Source organism: Saccopteryx bilineata, chromosome 7 (genome assembly GCF_036850765.1).
Source record: "Saccopteryx bilineata isolate mSacBil1 chromosome 7, mSacBil1_pri_phased_curated, whole genome shotgun sequence".
Lineage (NCBI taxonomy): Eukaryota > Metazoa > Chordata > Mammalia > Chiroptera > Emballonuridae > Saccopteryx > Saccopteryx bilineata.
The window spans coordinates 31,611,123-31,632,431 of NC_089496.1; the positions used below are offsets into that span (position 1 = coordinate 31,611,123).

At 33.8% G+C, this 21,309-nt stretch overlaps 1 protein-coding gene across 2 annotated transcripts in view; it reads left to right on the forward strand.

The window, feature by feature from the left end:
* Window positions 1-21,309, forward strand: part of PHF14 (PHD finger protein 14) — a 184,612-nt gene that overhangs the window by 145,616 nt on the left and 17,687 nt on the right. Inside the window, exon 18 of one of the 2 annotated variants that reach the window (XM_066239509.1) lies at window positions 20,511-20,705. The exons of the other annotated variant lie outside the window; for it this stretch is intronic. Coding sequence (XP_066095606.1) covers window positions 20,511-20,585 — 75 coding nt within the window. The 3' untranslated portion in view covers window positions 20,586-20,705. Of the gene's footprint in view, window positions 1-20,510; window positions 20,706-21,309 lie in introns of those variants that run through there. 2 annotated transcript variants of the gene reach the window in all.

Sequence of the window (21,309 nt, forward strand, 5' to 3'; positions counted from 1 at the left end):
GCAATGATAAGCTATAGATTTATAATTCTTTTTTTTTCACACCAAACAATATACAAACTGCAAGAATATCCTATGCAGAAATATTTTTAAAAACTAGAAGTTCAGACATTCAAACGATAGGATTTGAAAGAGGTTCACACAATAAGATGAAATTTCCATTCTTCATTTTAACGCAGGGCCTTATGCCAGTAGAATGGCAGTAGATTGCAAATTTAGGCATTATCTGGAATTGTTCCCAATCACTGTACTTACTGACATTGAGAAACATTTAATTCCCAGGAAACGTCTTTGATATACGGTGCTGTGACTCTTCTCACATAAATGTCAAGAAGCCAATACTGTTTTCTGTTATATTTATTATCTGTGAGGAACCTTTATTTATTTTTTTTTGTCTATTTCTATGAAATTGAAATTAAGTGAAATGTACCTGAGTAGCATAACGTCTGTAGTCAGACCTGGATTTGAATATCTGCTCCACTTAGTAGCTGTGCCACTCTGGGCAAATTCCTTAAGCCTTCTGAGTTTCAGTTTACTGATGAGAACATTAGTAAAGATAATTCTATAAAGATGTGTTCTGAAGATCAGAGCATAGCATGTGCAGAATGCCAAGCCCAGCCTATTAAATCTTCCATAAATGGCAACATGTATCATTGGGATTATTATTATAGTTATTAATATTGTTAATCTCATGTTTATCCTGATTTATGAGCTATTCTGCTGAATGAATGTTTGATATTTCATAACCCAAAGAACAAGAGATGACTAGAACAGTATAGTAGCTCTTTATATTATTGTTACTGTTAAAAAAGATTGCTTGAGAAAAACAGTATCATGTATAAATTTGATTAAAGATCTTTTTCCCTCACTTATAATTTACGGTTTCTGAATGAATATGAAATTAAAGCATAGTACTATTTCACAATTTTTTCAACAGAGGAGTATATGAATACTGTATTTTTTAAGCATCTTTTAATTCAGGTCCTAGGGTTGAATTTAATATGATACTGAATTATTGCTAATAACAGAATTCAGTAGATAGGCATTACATGCTTGGATTTACCTGAAAATAAGTAATTGTCTCCCTTAAAAAAATATTTTGTTAGAATTATAAAGCATTGACAAAGGTAGAGAATTTTTTCCCCAAGGAAAAAATTTTACTTGAGGAGAATTCCAGTTTCAACTTAAGTTTTATTCGTAACAGTATAGTTGCCATTTAGAGTGGTTGGAATCAAAATTTAAATGTAGAAATGACTTTACAGATCACATTGTCAAATTCTCTAGACCCCTTTCCCTCAAGATTAACTCTGTGATTAAGAAATCCTGAGTTTCACACGATTTGTGAACAAATGATCAAAGACCCGTAATAAGTACCAGGGCCCAGATAAGGACTTTGAGTTTCCGTTTCCAATGCAAGTCCACTGGTCTTTCCCGTGTACAGTCCTGACATCCAGTGCTCATTTATGAGCATTTGTGGTCAAATCTCTTTTAACCACAAATTGCCAAATGTTGTATAATTTCTATGATTATCTGAGTGGGCTTATTGTTTGACATATGTAAATATTTCTTTATTTTGACATAAGTTATTTAAAAATTTTCTTTGCATTGCACTATATAATAGTCTATATGTTTCCCATAAGGAGGTTTAATCTATATACAGATTTGTTCTTTGAAATTACCAGCTGCATTCTGCGTCAGTAGTATATGTGAATCTCTTAGTATTTTTGTGTTAAAGCTAGTTTCAAATTGTTTCGAGCACCTCTAAGTTTTTATCCTTATTTCACTTTCTTAGAGATATTGCTGTTTCTACTTGATACTCACTTTTTCCTTACCATGCAGCCTCCCAAAATGTAAAAATACTGTTTTATCAAAGAAAATAAATACTGGCATGTCTTTCTCGGTTATCAGACTGGAAGAATTATTTACGTACAAAATTTTATTTGGCTACCTTTTGAATACTGAATATCAGAAATGAAAAAAAACAAAATAAATAATTTGCTTAAACAAATAGACTTACTGGTCATTATTGCTATGTTAGATTTTCTTAGACAAGTGTTTTTTGTTTTACTGCCATAGATGCTTCTCCGTTAAAGCAAATAGTTTTATTGAGTTTTCTCTAAAGTGGATTATAGACAGCAATGTTAAATGTATTATCAATGAAAAATTATGAATCCTAAACACACAAAATTACAGATTTTAAATTTTCTCAGTTTCCTAAGAATTTCAAATTTAAATACGGTACTTGATGCCCTGGTCTGTTTCTATAGTGGTATACATAGCAATTGTTCACTACTCCACACTGTATCATTTTATCTGCATCTTGTGTCTGTTCTGTTTATATAGAATAAATATTTATGTTTTCTCATTTTTCTGAACTAAGAGATCGAGATAAAATAGATTTGAAGTACCAGCTATAATTCATTGCTTGAAAAGAAAGACCCTATACTGGTGTTGCATGGAAGAGAAAACTCCCTAAATCATTTCAGCAGGAAGCTTATAACCAAGATAACATCAGCATTTTCCTTCTTGAAGGAAAATATATGTATTTCCCATATATTAAAGAAAGCAGTATTTTATTAAAAATAGTATGACAAGTTTAACCTATCAGGATCACAAACCTAGCTTAAAGAAGATTCTGTATTTTTGAGAGGAAAAAAATTATAGTAAGATTTTGTTGTCACATTTTCTCTCTATATATAAAATCATCAAAAAACTCCTAAAATATAAACAAGTAAGTGAAAAAGTGATGTTAACAGTTTAGTTTTCTACTTTAATTCTAAAAAAATAAATTCCATATCAATATAGTGATAAACTACATTAATGACATAATGGCTAGTTGATAGAAGTTGTCGATTTGAAAAATCTAGATCTCAATTTTTTTTTTTTTTTGGTATTTTTCTGAAGCTGGAAACGGGGAGGCAGTCAGACAGACTCCTGCTTGCGCCTGACCAGGATCCACCCAGCATGCCCACCAGGGGGCGATGCTCTGCCCATCTGGGGCGTTGCTCTGTTGCAACCAGAGCCATTCTAGCACCTGAGGCAGAGGCCATAGAGCCATCCCCAGCGCCCGGGCCAACTTTGCTCCAATGGAGCCTTGGCTGCGGGAGGGGAAGAGAGAGACAGAGAAGAAGGAGAGGGGGAGGGGTGGAGAAGCAGATGGGCGCTTCTCCTGTGTGCCCAAGCCGTACGCCAGGCCGACGCTCTACCACTGAGCCAACCGGCCAGGGCCTAGATCTCTATTTTTTGCCCACACACAAAATATATGACATGCTTTGAAAATCCAGATTTACATTTTTTTATAAATTTTTATTAATTTTAATGGGGTGACATTAATAAATCAAGGTACATATGTTCAAAGAAAACATCTCCAGGTTATCTTGTCATTCAATTATGTTGCATACCCATCACCAAAAGTCAAATTGTCCTCTGGGTTTTCTTTGTGTCCCTCCCCTCCCCCCTCTCCCTCCCTCTCCTCCTCCCCCGCCCCCCCATAACCACCACACTCTTGTCCATGTCTCTTAGTCTCGTCTTTATGTCCCACCTATGTATCATGGAATCATGCAGTTCTTAGTTTTTTCTGATTTACTTATTTCACTCCGTATAATGTTATCAAGATCCATCCATGTTGTTGTAAATGATCCGATGTCATCATTTCTTATGGATGAGTAGTATTCCATAGTGTATATGTGCCACATCTTCTTTATCCAGTCATCTATTGAAGGGCTTTTTGGTTGTTTCCATGTCTTGGCCACTGTGAACAATGCTGCAATGAACATGGAGCTGCATATGTCTTTACATAACAATGTTTTTGAGTTTTGGGGGTATATACCCAGTAGAGGGATTGCTGGGTCATATGGTAGTTATATTTTTAGGTTTTTGAGGAACAACTATACTTTCTTCCATAATGGTTGTATTACTTTACATTCCCACCAACAGTGGATGAGGGTTCCTTTTCCTCCACAGCCTCTCCAACACTTGCTATTACCTGTCTTATTGATAATAGCTAATGTAACAGGTGTGAGGTGGTATCTCATTGTAGTTTTGATTTGCATTTCTCTAATAGCTAATGAAGATGAGCATCTTTTCATATATCTGTTGGCCATTTGTATTTCTTCCTGGGAGAAGTGTCTGTTCGTGTCCTCTTCCCATTTTTTTATTGGATTGTTTGTTTGTTTGTTGTTGAGTTTTATGAGTTCTTTGTATATTTTGGATATTAGGCTCTTCAGACTTACATTTCTTGATTTAACTTGGTATTGCCTTTTCCAACAATAAAAAATAAAATTTTATTGAACTATGGTGTATATGTTAAAATATGCCTTAAATAATTTTCAAAGATGGTATGGTATAGTAATTTGTAAATAAGGTATATAAACTTCATTTAGCACAAATGTTTTCTATAAATAACCATGAAGTTTTTCTTTTAATTATCACTTTTTTTCATATTGCTACTTATCTATGGTATATTCAATAAGAAATCAAATGGCAGGTTACTTTAAGAACTGCATTTTTATATCTATTAATTACATTGTTTTCATTAACTTGCATAATTTGGAAAAAGTAGAAAAATAGATAAGGAAAATGAAAGTCATAACTTCCCTTCTAGAAATTACCATTATTAGCATACTGGTATATTTCTTTCTAGCTCCTTTTCTTGCCCTCATTTAACAAATATTTACTGGGCATGTTATAAGTATAAGGCCCAATAATAGTTGCTGGGAGTACTGGGTATTCATGGTGGGATATAACCCCTGTTCTCTTGCTGCTTATAGTCTATCAGAGAATCTTGACAAATAAGATCAAAGTCAGGGAAGAAGAACCCAAGGTACTATTAAAACTAGAAGCAGGGGAACTAACTTGGTTTGTTTGGTTCCAGCCAATATCCTTGATATTCTCAGAATATGGTAGGTTTCTTCCTTAGATTCCTACACTACTGTAGGCTTATGTTCTCATTTGCTCTCCTTCCCTTCCTCGTATTTTAAAAATTCCATTGGCTACTACAGTGAGGATCTAAAAGGAAAAACAATTCCTGTGTGCATATAGCTTTCACAGCTGAGAAATTCACATTATTTTAAAAACCACTATGGTATCATTATCACTGCTATGAACTTAAATAAACTGAAAATAAGCAAATCTCCAAAATGTCTATTAGGCAATTATTTCCCTATGAGCAGAAAAGAATTTAGCATCTCCAAATTATTTTTTATGAAAATATAAAGTTGATGATTCACTTGTTATGTTTTATGGAAGTATTTTATTTTATCCAGTTTTAATTACTGTCCTAAAGAAATTATCATAGTTTCATAGCAATTTTGTAATAAGTTCATATTATTACACTTAATTTAATCAAACTGTTTAAAGACTTATTTTTCTAATCAAATAATCATGTGCTTTGATTTTACCATTGGGAACTATGCTAATGAATGTGAAAAATAACATGTATTATGGATATATGTAATAGTACCATAATCTTATTTCATTAAAAGAGTAAATTAGCAATGTCATAGAATACTAAGCTTTTTAAGTTCTTTTGTTTCTCGTCTATTTTTACTCTATTTTATGTTTTACATTACTGTATTTTAAACTTATAATAGGGACTAAATTAAGGAATATATAAAAGCATATTTCATATTAAAACATTTTTATAAAAAAATGGCAAATAAGCACTTGAATATGTTAAGCCTAAATTTTTTTTTAATTTTTAATTTAGTAAGAGGATGGGTAGGTAGAGACAGTCTGCTGCATGCGTCCCAACAGGGATCTTGTCAAGCCCACTAGGGGGTGATGCTCTGCCCATCTGGGGCCTTTGCTCCACTGCAACCAGAGCCATTTTTTAGCCCCTGAGGCGGAGGCCATGGAGCATAAGGCCAATTCATTCCAATCGAGCCATGGCTGCAGGAGGGGAGGAGAAAAGAGACAAAGACAGAGAAGTGAGAGGGTGAGGGGTGGAGAAACAGATGGGCACTTCTCCTGTGTGCCCTAACTGGGAATCAAACCCAGGATATCCACACTCCGGGCCAATGCTCTACCACTGAGCCAACCAGCCAGGACCTTTCAAGCCTAAATTTTTCATTATTACTAACTATATTAAATTGATTCTATTATATCAAATTGTTTCATAGAAAAATCTAGACTTTTGACACTCTGTTTTTTGACATTTTCTAGGGCTTTAGAGATTTTCTACCATAGAATATTTATTTACATACTACAAAATTATATATATTTTTAAAATTTATTTTGAAATTAAATTTAATGGGATGGCATTGATCAATAATATATACATTTCCATTGTGTCCATGTAAATGTTTTGGCTAAGAAAATCACTCAACTGTTTTTCAATATAAGATCAGTTAGATTCACAGAATACATATGTGCACATACAACAAACCTCATCAACTCTTTTCGTTTTTATACATGCTCTATTTTTGCCAACATTTGATTTAAAATCATACTGATTCATTATGGTCTGTACTGACTCATCATGTCAGACAGTTCCAGGCAGCAACTTAGAAGACATGAATTCTTATTACTATTATTAAAGAGCTGTGGAACCCTGGAGAAGTCAGTTATGTACAGCAAGAATGGCTTCTCAATCAGCGAGTTAAAAGAATGGCCCCCTCCCTCTAAGTAAACTGCCTTCTAACTCTCAAGTTTTATGGCTCATAATAGAGAAGAGTGGTCTGGAAAAGACCACTGAAATGTGTTGTAGCTTATCTTGGCTTCTGATTTATCTCTTGAATGTGAATTGTTTATTTAATATATCTGTTTGCTCTTCTTGGAAATATATATACAGAGTGGGACGTATTCTTGCTTTAATCAGTCTTGAAATTTAGGGAGAATATTGGAAGAATATATAGAATTTAAAAGTTTTACATAATCTATATTGTTTTATTCTTTGTACCTACCATCGGTTTTCCTCGTATTATCAATAAAGGCTATCACTGAATTATCTTACTATTTGTAACAGTGATTCAGCTAATTCTCTTGATGTTTCCAGATAAACACAAAATAGGGTCCACCTCTTCTACAATTTTATATTTCATATCTTTTCTCTTGTCTAGTATTATTCTCTAATATAGAAAACAAGATTAACTAATAGTGGTATACTTTTCTTCACCTTGACTTTTGTAGGAAGTAATCTTTCTAGCATGTAATGCTAGCTAGCTTTGAGCCAAAAGCATGTATGTTCTATTAAGTATAACCTAAATATATGTTTTAGAAGAATATATTTCCATTCATATAAAGTGTTAAAATATAAAAAACACACCAAGGAGTGATTAATTTCCAAGAAGGGAGGGAGGGAGGGAGCGAGGGAGCGAGGGAGGGAAGAAGGAAAGAAGGGGCTGGGGAAGGACTATTCAGAAGCCTCATTAAGTGTGATCAGTTATGGTTATGATTCTCAGGTTTGCAACACTTCATAACAAATGATTCGATTTTCTGAGAAAACACGGAGGTATCTGTTGACTAGCTATAAAGAAGTAGGAGGCATACATTGAACACACCTTCACATTTTAAGAGTATAACATTCTCGCGAGCAGGGATCAGCTCTGTTTGTTCCTTTTTCTGTCCTAAACCTGGGACACGTAGTAGGTATTAACTAGGTGATTATTGACTGGAAAAAAATGGAGGAAAGAAAGAAGGAAAAGAGGATATTTTTAGTAGTTTTCCTTCTTTTTTCTCATTCTTTCATACACATCATTAATATTTTAAGTAAAAGTTTAAATAAGGCATATAGATTTATTTTGTGTTAAGAGCCTACATTTTTTCTTAAGAAAAGAATGTTACTGAGTTTCCCATACAGATTTTCAGAAATCAAATATTATAACGTATTTAGTGTGCTGCTTGTGGTACATGTGAAACATGACACAAAATAATTATGGGGTCTACTAATTGTGTATTAAGTCCTGGCAATCACTCGGGCAACCTGCTCTCAGAGGAAACAAAATCAAAACGCTCTCAGTCTCAAATGCCTGCTGTTGCTGTTATATTCCTGTTTTATTATTCTTCTGTACTGAATATATTAAGGCATTTCAGACTGTGGTGAAATATAGAGTACGAATAAAGGTTATCCGAGCATGGGAAAAAGTGGTTTTACAGTTGTAATGCAAGTAAATAATACACTAATTAATAAAAAATAACACAAGAATAAACTGTGTTTCCCTGTACTCATAACTGTAAACTACTTTTGTCCAACCAGTATTCTATTTGAAGATCAAATTAAATGAACAAACTATATTCTGTTTGTTTATTTTCTGTCTGCACCAAACTATACACCAGTAATTTAAAAAACAAGAAAAGGATAATAATTTTTTAAAACCCTCTCATCATACAATAGAGATTTCCTGGGTAATTTATGAATATTTTATGAGTAATTTTTATATTTCCTGGGTAATTTATGAATATTTTATGAAATTAACACTTTCTAAACTTTAACATTTTTTATTTAACAGTAAGATTACCATATAATAATGGCTATAAAATCATTAACTTTTTTCTCATTTTTATAAATTTAAATTTATATTTGTTGTTCACTATTGCATTGTTTAAATTTTATATAATTGAACAGTATACCAAGATTTCTTTTTAAGATCCTTGAGTTTGAACTCTTAACATTCTCAAGAGTCCTTCATGGACCTTATGAATGTTCTTTTTAAAAGAGAGGCTATTTCTTTCCTTCCTCAGAAAGTAAGCTTTTGTATCAGTAGCTGCCAGATAATTGAGAAAGACCCATCTTTACCTGCGCTCAATGAAGAGCAGTCATCCTAAGGTAACGGCAGAATTTTATGTTGCTCAGAGAGTGATTGTTGTAACATTCTCCCAATGATCTTTTTTGTCCTCACCTATTTCTGTATCCTCATGAGATTTAGGAAATACAACAAATCCTGAATATTGTTAAGATGTTTGAAAAATGAGAAGCAGTTGATGTGTTTATCTAGAATTCTCGAAATAATCTTCAGGAGGCAGCACTGTTTAACTGCTCTGGATTTGAAGATTGTTTTTGGATCAATTCTACAAGATAGAATTAGGACCTTTTTGTATAAGTGAGCAATGAATGTGGTCAATATCCACTGGACAAAAATTGAATTATTTTGGAAAGGCATTTGAAGCTTCTTAAACGTATTAGTCGTGAGTAATTCTAATTGTCCACATGTTATATTGGAAAGAGAATTCTTTGGAGCCATACAGAGCTGAGTTTGAAACCCAGCTCTTGTACTCTTAAATATGTGACCAAAGGCAGTTTCTTAATATCTCCATTCCTCGATTTTCTTCGTGGGAATTGGGAATGATAATACGTATCTTGCCTGGCACTTGTGAGAATTACATAGAACTCATGTAAATACAAATATGAAGACTATTATGTGTTCCCTATACTTCTATATAGTAGGAAATTCATTCATAGACTGAAGAAATGTTCATTGAAAGACAACAATATGACAGAAAAGGCACTAGTGCCCGAGGATACGGTGGGAGGCAAGGCAGAATGCTGTCATGGAGCTTATTCTCTAATGAAGAAAGACATGATATGTAAACAAGCAAGTAAATGATCATTTAATTATGATAAATGTTAAAGAGAACAATATGAGCGGTGGCGGAAGTGCTGGTTTCCTACATGAAATCACAGAACTCCTCACCTACTGAGACCTGTATAACCTCTCCCCCCCAAAAAACAAACAAACAAAAAAAACCCAGGCTTACAAAATCAGAGGAGGAAAGAGCTAGTGCCATTTGTTCAGGAATCGGAAGACCAGCAGGTTTGGAGACTTCTATTAAAAGTTTTACAGCACTACACTTTTCTTTTATTGAACATATTATAATTGCAGTTCTATACTTACTCGAGTGATCAACTATTTTAGTCACAGATTTCAAGCTCCAGAAGGCAGGGACTGTGTCTGTTTCACAGGTCACAGTGTTTTTGGCATCTAGCACAGCCACTGATACATAGCCGATAGTCAGAGAGGGTTGCATAAATGGCTTATATATCTCTCTAAATATGTTTTCTTCATATAGAATATTTTAAAAATTGCTGTATGAAATATTTTTCCAACGTCCTATAGCCATATATTATAAAATATTGAAAAGTATTTCATACTTATAATTAACTTGTAAAAAACAGCGGTTAAATGCATTTTCAGAGGATCTTTATAAGTCATTTATACTTGCAAAATGGCTTATTCTTTTGAACCATTTAAAAACATATCAACGCATGGTTTCATGGTAACAGTTTAAGAAACAGTTTAAATCATTTATCTTTTTTTGTAAAGAAAAAAAGCAAAGTAGTAGCTAAGCAAAAATATATAAATTTAAGCTGTGGAAATGTGGCTAATTTTGACACTGTTTATGGGTGTCACTGTTTATTTTGACATTATTAGAGAATTTTTTTGTGTGGGATTTTTTAAAATACTATTTTTCATTTTTTTGAAGCAAAGTCAACTTTTTATCATCCATGAAAAATTAATGTGCCATAGGAGATGTGTTACTTGGATGTCTAATGAGCAATTAATTTCCAATAAAACTGCAAAGATTAATGGGTTCACTGTGGGGAAAATAGCATTCAATTTAAAATAGAGATATTTGAGGCAACTTAATCTCTTCACTTGGGAGTAAAGTTTTAAAAATTCACTTTCCAAACAATTTTATTTCCGAAAGATATAGTCTTCAATTTTGGTTATCTTGATAAAAGAGCAGTGTACATTAGATAAAGAAGTATTTGTTTTAAATATTCACATTACTATTGGAGTGCTATAGCCCAACTCTATAGATTAATCATTAAAGAAATAAATTCTTCTTATATATTGTTACAGTTCAGTTTTCATGCTATCACATTTACATGCCTGATGAACTTCATTATATACTTTCTACATTGTCTTGGAATTTTATACGTAGCTGTCTACCACATGGAAGATGGGCTCCTGTAAGCAACCTTTAATTCACCTTTATTATTTCTAACACCTTGCTCAGTGCCTGACACACAATCATTGATCAATAAACTTTTATGGGAGGAAAACAGGAAGAATTCAAGGAATAGAATTTACTTAAAGAGTTAAGATCACCTTTAAAAGATTAAGTGTTTAATAGGAATCAAGGGACAAATGTCTTTCAGACTCTTCTAAAATGAGACTATTTGATCAATACAATCAAGTTTGTCATTCCGTTATAAAAAAAAAAAAGGGTTTTTTCACTTTTGATTTACTAACATTTTCATTTTTTTTGATACTTGTACACAGTTAAGTCAGTCTTAAATCAAATGTTGCTTCTATGAAGAAATTTCTTTTGTTAACCAAAAGTATCTCTTTTCCTTCAGATAAATTATTTTGAAACCCCTGAATAAAGGTACTGAAATAGAATGTCAGTATTAGTAAGAACATCTGCTGTCCCCCAGTACTATAAAATGAAATAATAGAAGCAGGTTTTCTTATATCTTACTGTTTTACCAGTTGAGTACTGTTCTAATAGTTCTTGAACTGCATTGGTCCCCAAAATATGACAATGAATTGCATGTGGTCAATAACACTCAGTATTGCTGAATGTATGGTTTTACCAGCAAGCAGTAAATATTTATAGTGTGCAGTCTGTAATGATCTATTCATATCAGGGAAATTTCAAAACCTCATTATCCATAATTTCAATTATTTCTGCATACTGTTTTGGTGAGGAACTTTATAGTATTTAAAACCCAAGTATACTTATTTCTAAATCATCTAACAAAGATTATTGGTTTGCTCATCTGTTTTACTTTTTGTGTTGAGATAACTTGAAAGAGTTGGAAAAATTGCATAGAGTGTATATAGCTCTTCTTACGTTAACATCCTATATAAGCATAGAACAATTAATATTCTTTAGTAAACTATAGAATTCATTTGGATTTTACTGGTTTTGCTTATCATATCCAAGAACTTCTATTTTATTTCTCCATTATATCTTCTCAATTCATAAGAGTCACTTACTCCTTGTTTTCCATGATCTTGACACTCTTGAAGAATACTTTGCATTTATTTTGTAGAATAGCTCTCATTTGGGTTTGTTATTTCTAATGATTAGGTTGAGTATGCATCACTGGAAAAATTACCAATTTCAGTACTTTGGTTATCATTTATATTAATAAATAAAACATGCTATATATATTTTCCAGTTTGTATAATGAGCTGTTATTGTTGAATAATTTCTCGTCATAATAAACAATGCTTGTATGTATCTGACAATTTTTTTCCTTTTTTTATTATTAATTTTAATGGGGTGACATTGATAAATCAGGGCACATACGTTCAAAGAAAACATCTCTAGGTTATTTTGATGTTTGATAATGCTGCATTCCCATCATCACCCAAAGTCCAATTGTCTTCCGTCACCTTCTAACTGGTTTTCTTTGTGCCCCTCCCCTCCCCAACCCCCCCCCCCCCCCGTAACCACCACACTCTTGTCCATGTCTCTGAGTCTCATTTTTATGTCCCACCTATGTATGGAATCATATAGTTCTTAGTTTTTTCTGATTTAGTTATTTCACTCAGTATAATGTTATCAAGGTCCATCCATGTTATTGTAAATGATCCGATGTCATCATTTCTTATGGCTGAGTAGTATTCCATAGTATATATGTACCAAAGCTTTTTAATCCATTCATCTACTGATGGACACTTGGGCTGTTTCTATATCTTTGCTATTGTGAACAATGCTGCCATCAACGTTGGGGTGCATTTCTCCCTTTGAAACAGTGCTATGGTATTCTTGAGGTATATTCCTAAAAGTTGGATAGCTGAGTCAAAAGGCAGTTCGATTTTTAATTGAAAATTTTAATGGGCCAGTAACTGATTCTTTTTGTTCAACCTGGCAACCTCTTGATGATGGAACTATAATTTGATGATCTTATATATTAAAACTTTTTTTTTTAAGTGAAAGGAGGGGAGACTGTGAGACAGACTCCTACATGTGCCCCGCCTGGGATCCACATGACAACCCCATGTGGGGCCAATGCTCAAATACTGAGCTACTTTTAGTGCCTGAGGCTCATGTACTAGGGCTAGCCAAGCTATCCTCAGTGCCCAGGGTCATTCTGGAGTCACTGGCTGTGGGAGGGGAAGAGGAGAGAAGGGGAAGGGAAGAAGCAGATGGTCACTTCTCCTATGTGCTCTGACCAGGAATCGAACATGGGCCGTCCATATACCTTACTGATGTTCTATCCACTGAGCCATCGGCTAGGGCACAAACATTTTTTGACATTATTTTTACCTTTAATTTGGTAGAACTTTTTAAACTCCTAAAAATTTAAACCTGTATGTGTATATTTAGGGCAAAAAAATAAAACAATGTAAATTAGAAATGTCTCTTCTCTTGTGTACCTGTGTGGAAACTAGTTTATATGTATTGTCTTTAAATATTAACACATTTGCATTTTTTAAATGTTACATATAGTGAATAGTGCATGATTTATGCAAAATATTTTCTAAAGAACCTCTTTAAATATTATAACTTCATAAGACCACAAACTTTTATTAATGTATATTGTACAGTGTCCTCATTTGAAAATGTTTATGTTGGCCAGCTATGGAATTTGAGGGATTTCCTTTTCTATAATCAGTGCTGACTACACACCAATTTACCAATCTAAATATTTCAATAGCAGGTAATATCTTTTACATCAAAGATGTTAAAAATGAAGGAAAATTTCTCAATGTGGGGCCTCTAATGTAGAGTTTTAGCATACACTTCTATGCTTATTCCCCTATTAGAAATGTACTAAAGAAGGTGAATGTTTTGTTTGCTTGCTTGTTTTATCTCTAAGACCGTTAGCTCCTCAGGGGTTATAAAACAGTCATAATACAGAAACTCATCCTTCAGAAGAAAAGAGTATGGTGATATTGGGGAATGGGCACATAAGAGTCCATATGGTGTTTTATTGAGTCGCACACCTACAACGTGTACCCCAATAAATTCACTTAAATAAAGTGTGATGGTAATTTTAGCATAAGCAAGTTAGTATCATTTTTTAAATATACCGTAAGCACCTAAAAGCATCACATTATAAAAGCCCTTTTTCATGTTTATGGGAAGATGATAAGCTTTTAGAGTTGGGTTTATGCTCATGAAGAATCTACCCTAACACACCATTCATCATTCATTTTACTTCCTTTCTTTTATCTCACTTATTCAGCCAGACTCTCACCTTCCCCTCACTGATGTTCACTTCCTTTACTATAGATATACCCTCTCTAGGTGACTGGGCAGATCCTTCTAGTCTTTCTTCCCAGGTTAGATACATTCCCTCTTGATCCCAAATCATACTTGGGAAATCCCAAGTCTTAGTTATAAATGCCCCATTACCATGCTACCAAAAGCCACCACAAAGGAGTAAAAAGTAACAGGAGGAACTGAAGACTTCAAAAAGCAAACCTACTCCCCTAGATCTGTTCCAGAATCACAAATTGGAGAGAGATGTGATTGTCCAGCAAATGAAATGGAATTATTCATGTATTTCCCATACATGAAATTAGGTATTCATTATCACCTTTTTATCTTACTTGGTATTAAAAGAAAGGATACGATTTTGTAGTATTAAACAAAGGGAGATTTCTTTGATTAGCTGTCTTTTGTTTAAATCACTAAGTAGAGAAAAAAGATAGGTATTTATAAAATAGCTCATTCTCTTTAATGACATATGTGTTTGAGCTAGGTTTCCTAAGAACCTCTCTAGTTACTTTAATTTTAACAATATAGCCCTAGACTTTCTAATTAAATATGCAACTTCCGTCCTAAGGGGGGAAAAAAGTCCTCTTATGCTTTTTTTCAGTAAATTTAATTAAGCATTCTTGTAAGTTCATTTCAGTATCTATCATGGCCCACTAAAATCGGAATTCAGTTGTAAAATGGCAGATTAATTGCCTTTTGTATTAAATGAAATAAGAATCTCAAATATGCAAAGTCAGGAAATTTAATTGTGTTCTTCAACTGCTTATTCAATGCATTGGAAAACCAAATGCAGAAGTACAGGAAAAAGGGCCAAAGGTTGTTAAATGTAGCACATCACACACATTTTGCACTTTACTTAATGATCCAAGTATTTATTACTATGAAGTAAATGTACTATTCAAAGAATTATGGTGGAATTGTAAAACGTTAAAAACTCTAATTAATTTTAGTCTGAAGCATGGAGCGTGCTCATTTTGCCTAAAACATTTTCATTATCGTCAGTATTTTTCCAGTTATTAAGATAAATTTTTCCTCATTGTGCAGCACTAGCACATTTTCTCTATTAAGAAAAGCACAATCTGAAATGCAGTTGAGAGTTAGATCTGGTATGTGTTTTAAATGAATAAAAGAAAGTTTTTGACCACAGATTGGAACAAAATATTGCTTTTCTTGTTCTATAACCAACAGAATAAGTTAAGTGTGCTTACATATTTTTTTTGCCAAAAGTTATATATACCCTTTTTTAAAAGGACCATTATTAAACCATACAGATGATTTTGACTGTTCATTTGCATCTAATACAGTAATCTTCTCTAATTGGTCAATGGAATATTTAAAATTTAAAGAAAATATCATAAGAAAATAAAAATACTTTAGTGTTTAGCTGTACCTTCTTGCTTCATTTTTTTACCATGTGGCTTTGTCTGCTGTGACTTACTTTTGTCAGTAAAGTAAACACAACCTACATCATTCTCTTTGTAAAATACACCCGTTAGGCTTAATTATTTCTGAAAATAGTTCAAATGGCCAGATTATGAAGGGATTAACAAAAGAAAGCTTATGTTTTCTGACTGTAAAAGTATACCTTGCCAGAGTAGAAAAATAAGAAAGTACAAGAAAGCACAGACAAAATAAAAATGAACAACATAACCACTATGAGCATGCAAAATAAGAAAGGAATTTTAAGTAGAACAATGGAATGCAAAAAAAGTAATTTTGCTCTATATATTCAGTGTAAGGACTACGGGTGCTTTAGTTCTTTTGTTTTTGTTTTTTTTTTTTACATAAAATCTTTGAGCATTTTTTGTATTCACTTTAAATTTAGAAAACTTTCAGTAAGTAGCCATTGCTTAAAAACTTTTCATTTTGAAATAATTTTAGACTTACAGAAAAGTTGCAAAAGTAATACAAATAATTCTCATTTGTCCTTCATCCAGCTCCCTGTTGTGTTACCATCTTCTATAACCAAAGTAAATTACTGAAACCAGGAAAGTAACATCAAGACGATACTACTAACTGCTGCACGGATCGTAGTCAAACTTTGCGGTTTCCTACTAATGTCCTGTTTAGGGCCTGGGATCCCATATTGCTTTTAGTCATCATGTCCCCTCGGTTTCTTCCAATCTGTGCTAGTCCAGGCTTCACCTTGTCTTTCACAACCTTGACACTTTTGAAGACTACCTTACCATTCAGTTATTTTGTGGTTTTCATCTGATGTTTTCTCATGACTAGACTGTGGTTAGACATTATTGAGAGGGATACCACACACCAGAGTTGATGTGTCCTTTTTAGTGCGTCACACCAAAGGGTTAATGCTAGTGTGCATCACTGGGGATGTTAATCTTCATCACTTGCTTAAGCTGGTGTTTGACAGTTTTATTATATATGTACCTATAAAGCCATCTTTATCCCTTTGAATAATCTACCCTTAAAAGAAATCATTGCAAACTTGGCAGTCTACAGGATAAATACAGTCATCGGTACTTGTGGACTATAATTTAAATCTAAATATTACCTGAGCTGTAAAAATTCCAGACGCTAAAATAATTGGCATGTGTTTGGAGTTGATTACCTCTGAAGAGTAAGGAAAAGCAGGATAGATAGTTTTATTAAATGACATCAATTCTGTAGATTATTATATTATGAGCACTAAGTCAAATTTGTAAATAAGGAAAAAGGAAGGGCACCTCTCTTGCAAATTGATGGTGCAAGCTAAATAACGTTTAAATAAAATCTTGCAAGTTTTATTCAAGGCTAGAGGGATTTAGTGCATATAAAATGGCAGTATTTTTACTTATTTCTCTGTTAGAATAACTCTTTTTAGTCTCATATTGTCACCTGGAACATTAGACCATAATTACATGGTCCATGTGTGCCTAGAAATTATTGTCCTCACTAGAACAATACTGTTGATGTGAAAAGAGCAAGAATGCTAAGGAACCATATTTTGTTATTTAATGTTATGTGTGTTACTGTTATGAGTGGGTATTCTTGAAATTCCACATATAAGAAGCAGATCTCCAAGTTGCAATCAGCACGGTTTTGGGGTATGAATTAACAAGCGTAAACATTAAGAGGTAATCTGTCCACTTTCCAGCAGCCCCAAAGGGCACATTTTTTTTTTGCTGACTGCTTCAGAACACTTCATTGAACAAGTGTCAAACTTGTCGGGGCTGTCACCAAGAAAATGATCCATGTGGCAAGGGTCTTTCACTGGGAAACAAACAGATGTCTTTTCTCAGCAAAGAGTGACAAAACCCTGCCATGTATCAGAAGAAATGTTTGCCTGCCTTTAATATCCAGTAGTGAAGAAAGCCTTTGGTTTAAAAAATAAAAAAGCTTCCTTTCTTTGCAATTTCATCCGTTAGTCATTTGTCACTGACACTTGATTTGCTGCCTAAGCTATTTTAAGGTTTTTATTCAACTTGAATTGCATCTAAACTTCTTACAAAAACTGACCTGCAATATTAGAAACACATATTAACACTTAAAAAAAAAAAAAAAGCAAAAGCAACTTCTAAAATTCTTTCTGGAGCTCATAATGATAAAAATCTATTATTGTTATTTTAATTATTTTGATGATGTATGCTACAGCAGTCATGATGGATTATACTCTAGCAGTTAGGGTTAAATGCTTTTCCCACCCCTCCATAGTTCTTTTTACATCTAGACCATACCTGTCCTTGTATAAAGAAAGAAAACAACTGAATATTATAACTTATACAAGAGGTTTAAAGGCATAGAAAGACAAGAGAGTTTAAGACATACCATCAGCAGAAAGAAAAGCGTGGAACAGTTTTTGCACCTGCTCTGAAGAGAAGGCAATGTTAAAAGAGACATGCATTAAAAGAGAGAGAGAGACATGCATTATTACTCAGAAAAAGTCAACAATAAAAGGACTGACATTATATTAAGAAAGTTAGTTAAATATGAAACTAAAGCATATAGATACTTCCTACCCCTCAGGTTATTATTAAGTCTTTACATTTCTATATGGACTTAGAGCATCATACAGGTTGCTAGGAAAACCAGATAACCATGCTTCTTTTTTTTTTTTTTTTTTCATTTTTCTGAAGCTAGAAACGGGGAGAGACAGTCAGACAGACTCCCGCATGCGCCCGACCGGGATTCACCCGGCACGCCCACCAGGGGCGAAGCTCTGCCCACCAGGGGGCGATGCTCTGCCCATCCTGGGCGTCGCCATATTGCGACCAGAGCCACTGCAGCACCTGAGGCAGAGGGCACAGAGCCATCCCCAGCGCCCGGGCCATCCTTGCTCCAATGGAGCCTTGGCTGCAGGAGGGGAAGAGAGAGACAGAGAGGAAAGCGCGGCGGAGGGGTGGAGAAGCAAATGGGCGCTTCTCCTGTGTGCCCTGGCCGGGAATCGAACCCGGGTCCTCCGCACGCTAGGCCGACGCTCTACCGCTGAGCCAACCGGCCAGGGCCTAACCATGCTTCTTAAACCAGTAAGTCTTACTGGTGTGGGAGGTTAGTAGACTGTCCACATGATAAAGGCTCCATTCTTGTACATAGTACAAGATATGAGCTTGATAATGACTATCTTGACTGATGTTGCTTCAAACATTTTTGCTTATTTCTGTTTTTAGTTCTGTTCCAGTAAGTTAAGATAGCTAGAAGTGTCACTACTGAATAAAGAAGAATATTATTCTTTTCCAAACTACATATTAGTTTAGGCAGACCTTTGTTTTATTCAATTTTTACTGTTTCACACAGCTCTGAAAACATTTACTGGACTTCAACTGTATACTAAATGTGCCGTTTGAATGGTACGACTATAAGATAAAGAAGATAAAACCCTTCCTTAAGGAACATACAGACAAATTCAATGCTACCCAATAAAAGTTTTTTTGCCACTTTACCTGCTGATGTAATACTTTCTGTCAGTATCCCACCTGAAGAAGGAAGCAGAAAGTGTAGAACAAATTCGGTGTTCATTAGGATATAATTAAAATGTAATTACTGGATACTCTTATCTAAAAGTAGTAACTACCTGTTCATTAATAGATTTTCAAGAGCCAATGAAATATAATATTTCTATTTTGTAGAGATAACTGGAAAGATATCAAACAAAAATAGTGGCTTTTATGCCTAGAGAAATATATTAAAAGTATGTACATTGCCGAGATGATATTTGAAAACCATCCCTTGCATTCCACATAATATTCAGGTTGGTTGGTAATATTGATCATTTCTTTACTTTTCTGGTGTTGACAAAGTCTGAATCACAGATGCTATTGAATTTAGAAACAAAATATAGAAAGGAAGCTTTGTCCAACTTAATGTTTTCAGGTGAGGTGTGCTTTTTCATTGAAAACAAATATGTATACTTTGATTTGCATTTGCTGATATGGTCAGTGTACTAAGCAGAGCTCAACAAGTACTGAATTGAATTTTGTTTTATAAGATACGGAGATACAGAGTGATACTGATATTAATACTGTTGTCTAGAGATGCTTAAGAAATTGCTACTCCTGTTCTAATTAACCCAGCAAAGCAGTGCTTTTTACTTCAGTTAATAAAAATGAAAGATCTTACTTGATAAGTCAGAAATATTGGAAAAGCAAGACAGCTTTGTAGTTGGGTTTTGTTGAAGGGACAGGTATAATGCGATGAAATATTCTTCCAGACTCTCATTATGCACACTTTGGAGGTCACCATTTCATACTGAGCACCAAAAGCACGCTGTTCCTATGGAACCAGACATTCTGATGTCACTTCATTTCTTCCCCGTGTTCCCCAGGAATCGGCTCTGAATTATGAGGCCACCACCTAGAATAGAAACTGCAGAAGATTGCAGGCGTTCTATGGCCTGACATGTCCGTGTTTCCTATTTTAGAGCTGACTGATCTTCAGATAACATATGGTGGCCCAAGTAATTGGAAAATTGGCAGCCCTGTCAAGAAAGTATGCTAGATGATACAGAAATGCCATGCTTGAAGCACACAGTGTCTCCGAAGTAAAATTTATTGTTTTTCATTAAACAGTGAAGTAAAAATATCTGATTCACCCCTTTAAAAGGACATTTTTTTAGTAGCAGGTGTGATTTCAAAAGAAATTTTTAAGTAGCTGATAAAATAAAATGCCTTAAAAATACGCATCATAGAAACTCTTAGTCAATGTGTAGTATAAAACAGCACCCATTGTAAATATTTAAATGTTACATAAATTTACCACTTTGTTTACAGCCTTTTCCCTAGGATTACTGGAAGCACAATAGTCAATTCTTCAGAGAAATAGAGTTAAAATGTATTAAGTTTAGCTGATAAAATGCCCTAAAGTTTATATTTTAATGTTTTCTAAAATTTATTTCACAGGAAGATGAAAATGAAGCTGAAAGAAAAAATATATCTCAGGAGCTCAGCATGGAACAGAAAAATCCAAAGAAATAAAGGATTTTCTGTAGTGTTTTGAAAAGTTTGCAACTTATGTAGTAGCAGATAAATTTCTAATTGTAAAATGTTAAATTGTAAAATCTTAAGCTGCAAAATGTTTTGAATAAAGTGGTTGAAAATGAAATAGGAGCTTGCATTTGAAATTTGTATGTGTTAGAGCAATTTAAACTTTTATATAAAAGTTAGGCCATTAAAATATCTTTTTAAAAATTCTTAACTGAAATTTGAGAATAGAGACAAATTTTTGTTCTCATCTGCAACCTAAGAGATAGCGACCAGAAAGAAAATGCTGGAAGTCTTTTACTCCTTTACTCCTTTACTAGTCTCTGCTGTCTTCCTCAAGGGCCTTAACAGAATTCCAATTATTGTTATAAAGAAACACCAGCATTGGTCAAAACTGAACAGGGAACACAAGAAAACACCTAAAATCAACCAATGCCATGAGATGAAATTTTCTGATTTTAAAATATATATCAACTAATAAATCATGTAAAACTCTAGGCTTGCAGGTAAAAGCTAAAAAGAAATAACTTAAAATTCTCGGTGGCAGAAGTAGGGCCATGACTTTTCATTCATAAAATATTTACTAAGGACCCACTGTGCTGGGCCCTACACACTTTTCCTGGACATTACAAGCACTGTCCCCACCGGTCTGTGTGGCGTAGGAACTTTGTAACATTTCTTTTATTTCCGTCTCTATCAGTTCAGTAACCAGCCATTT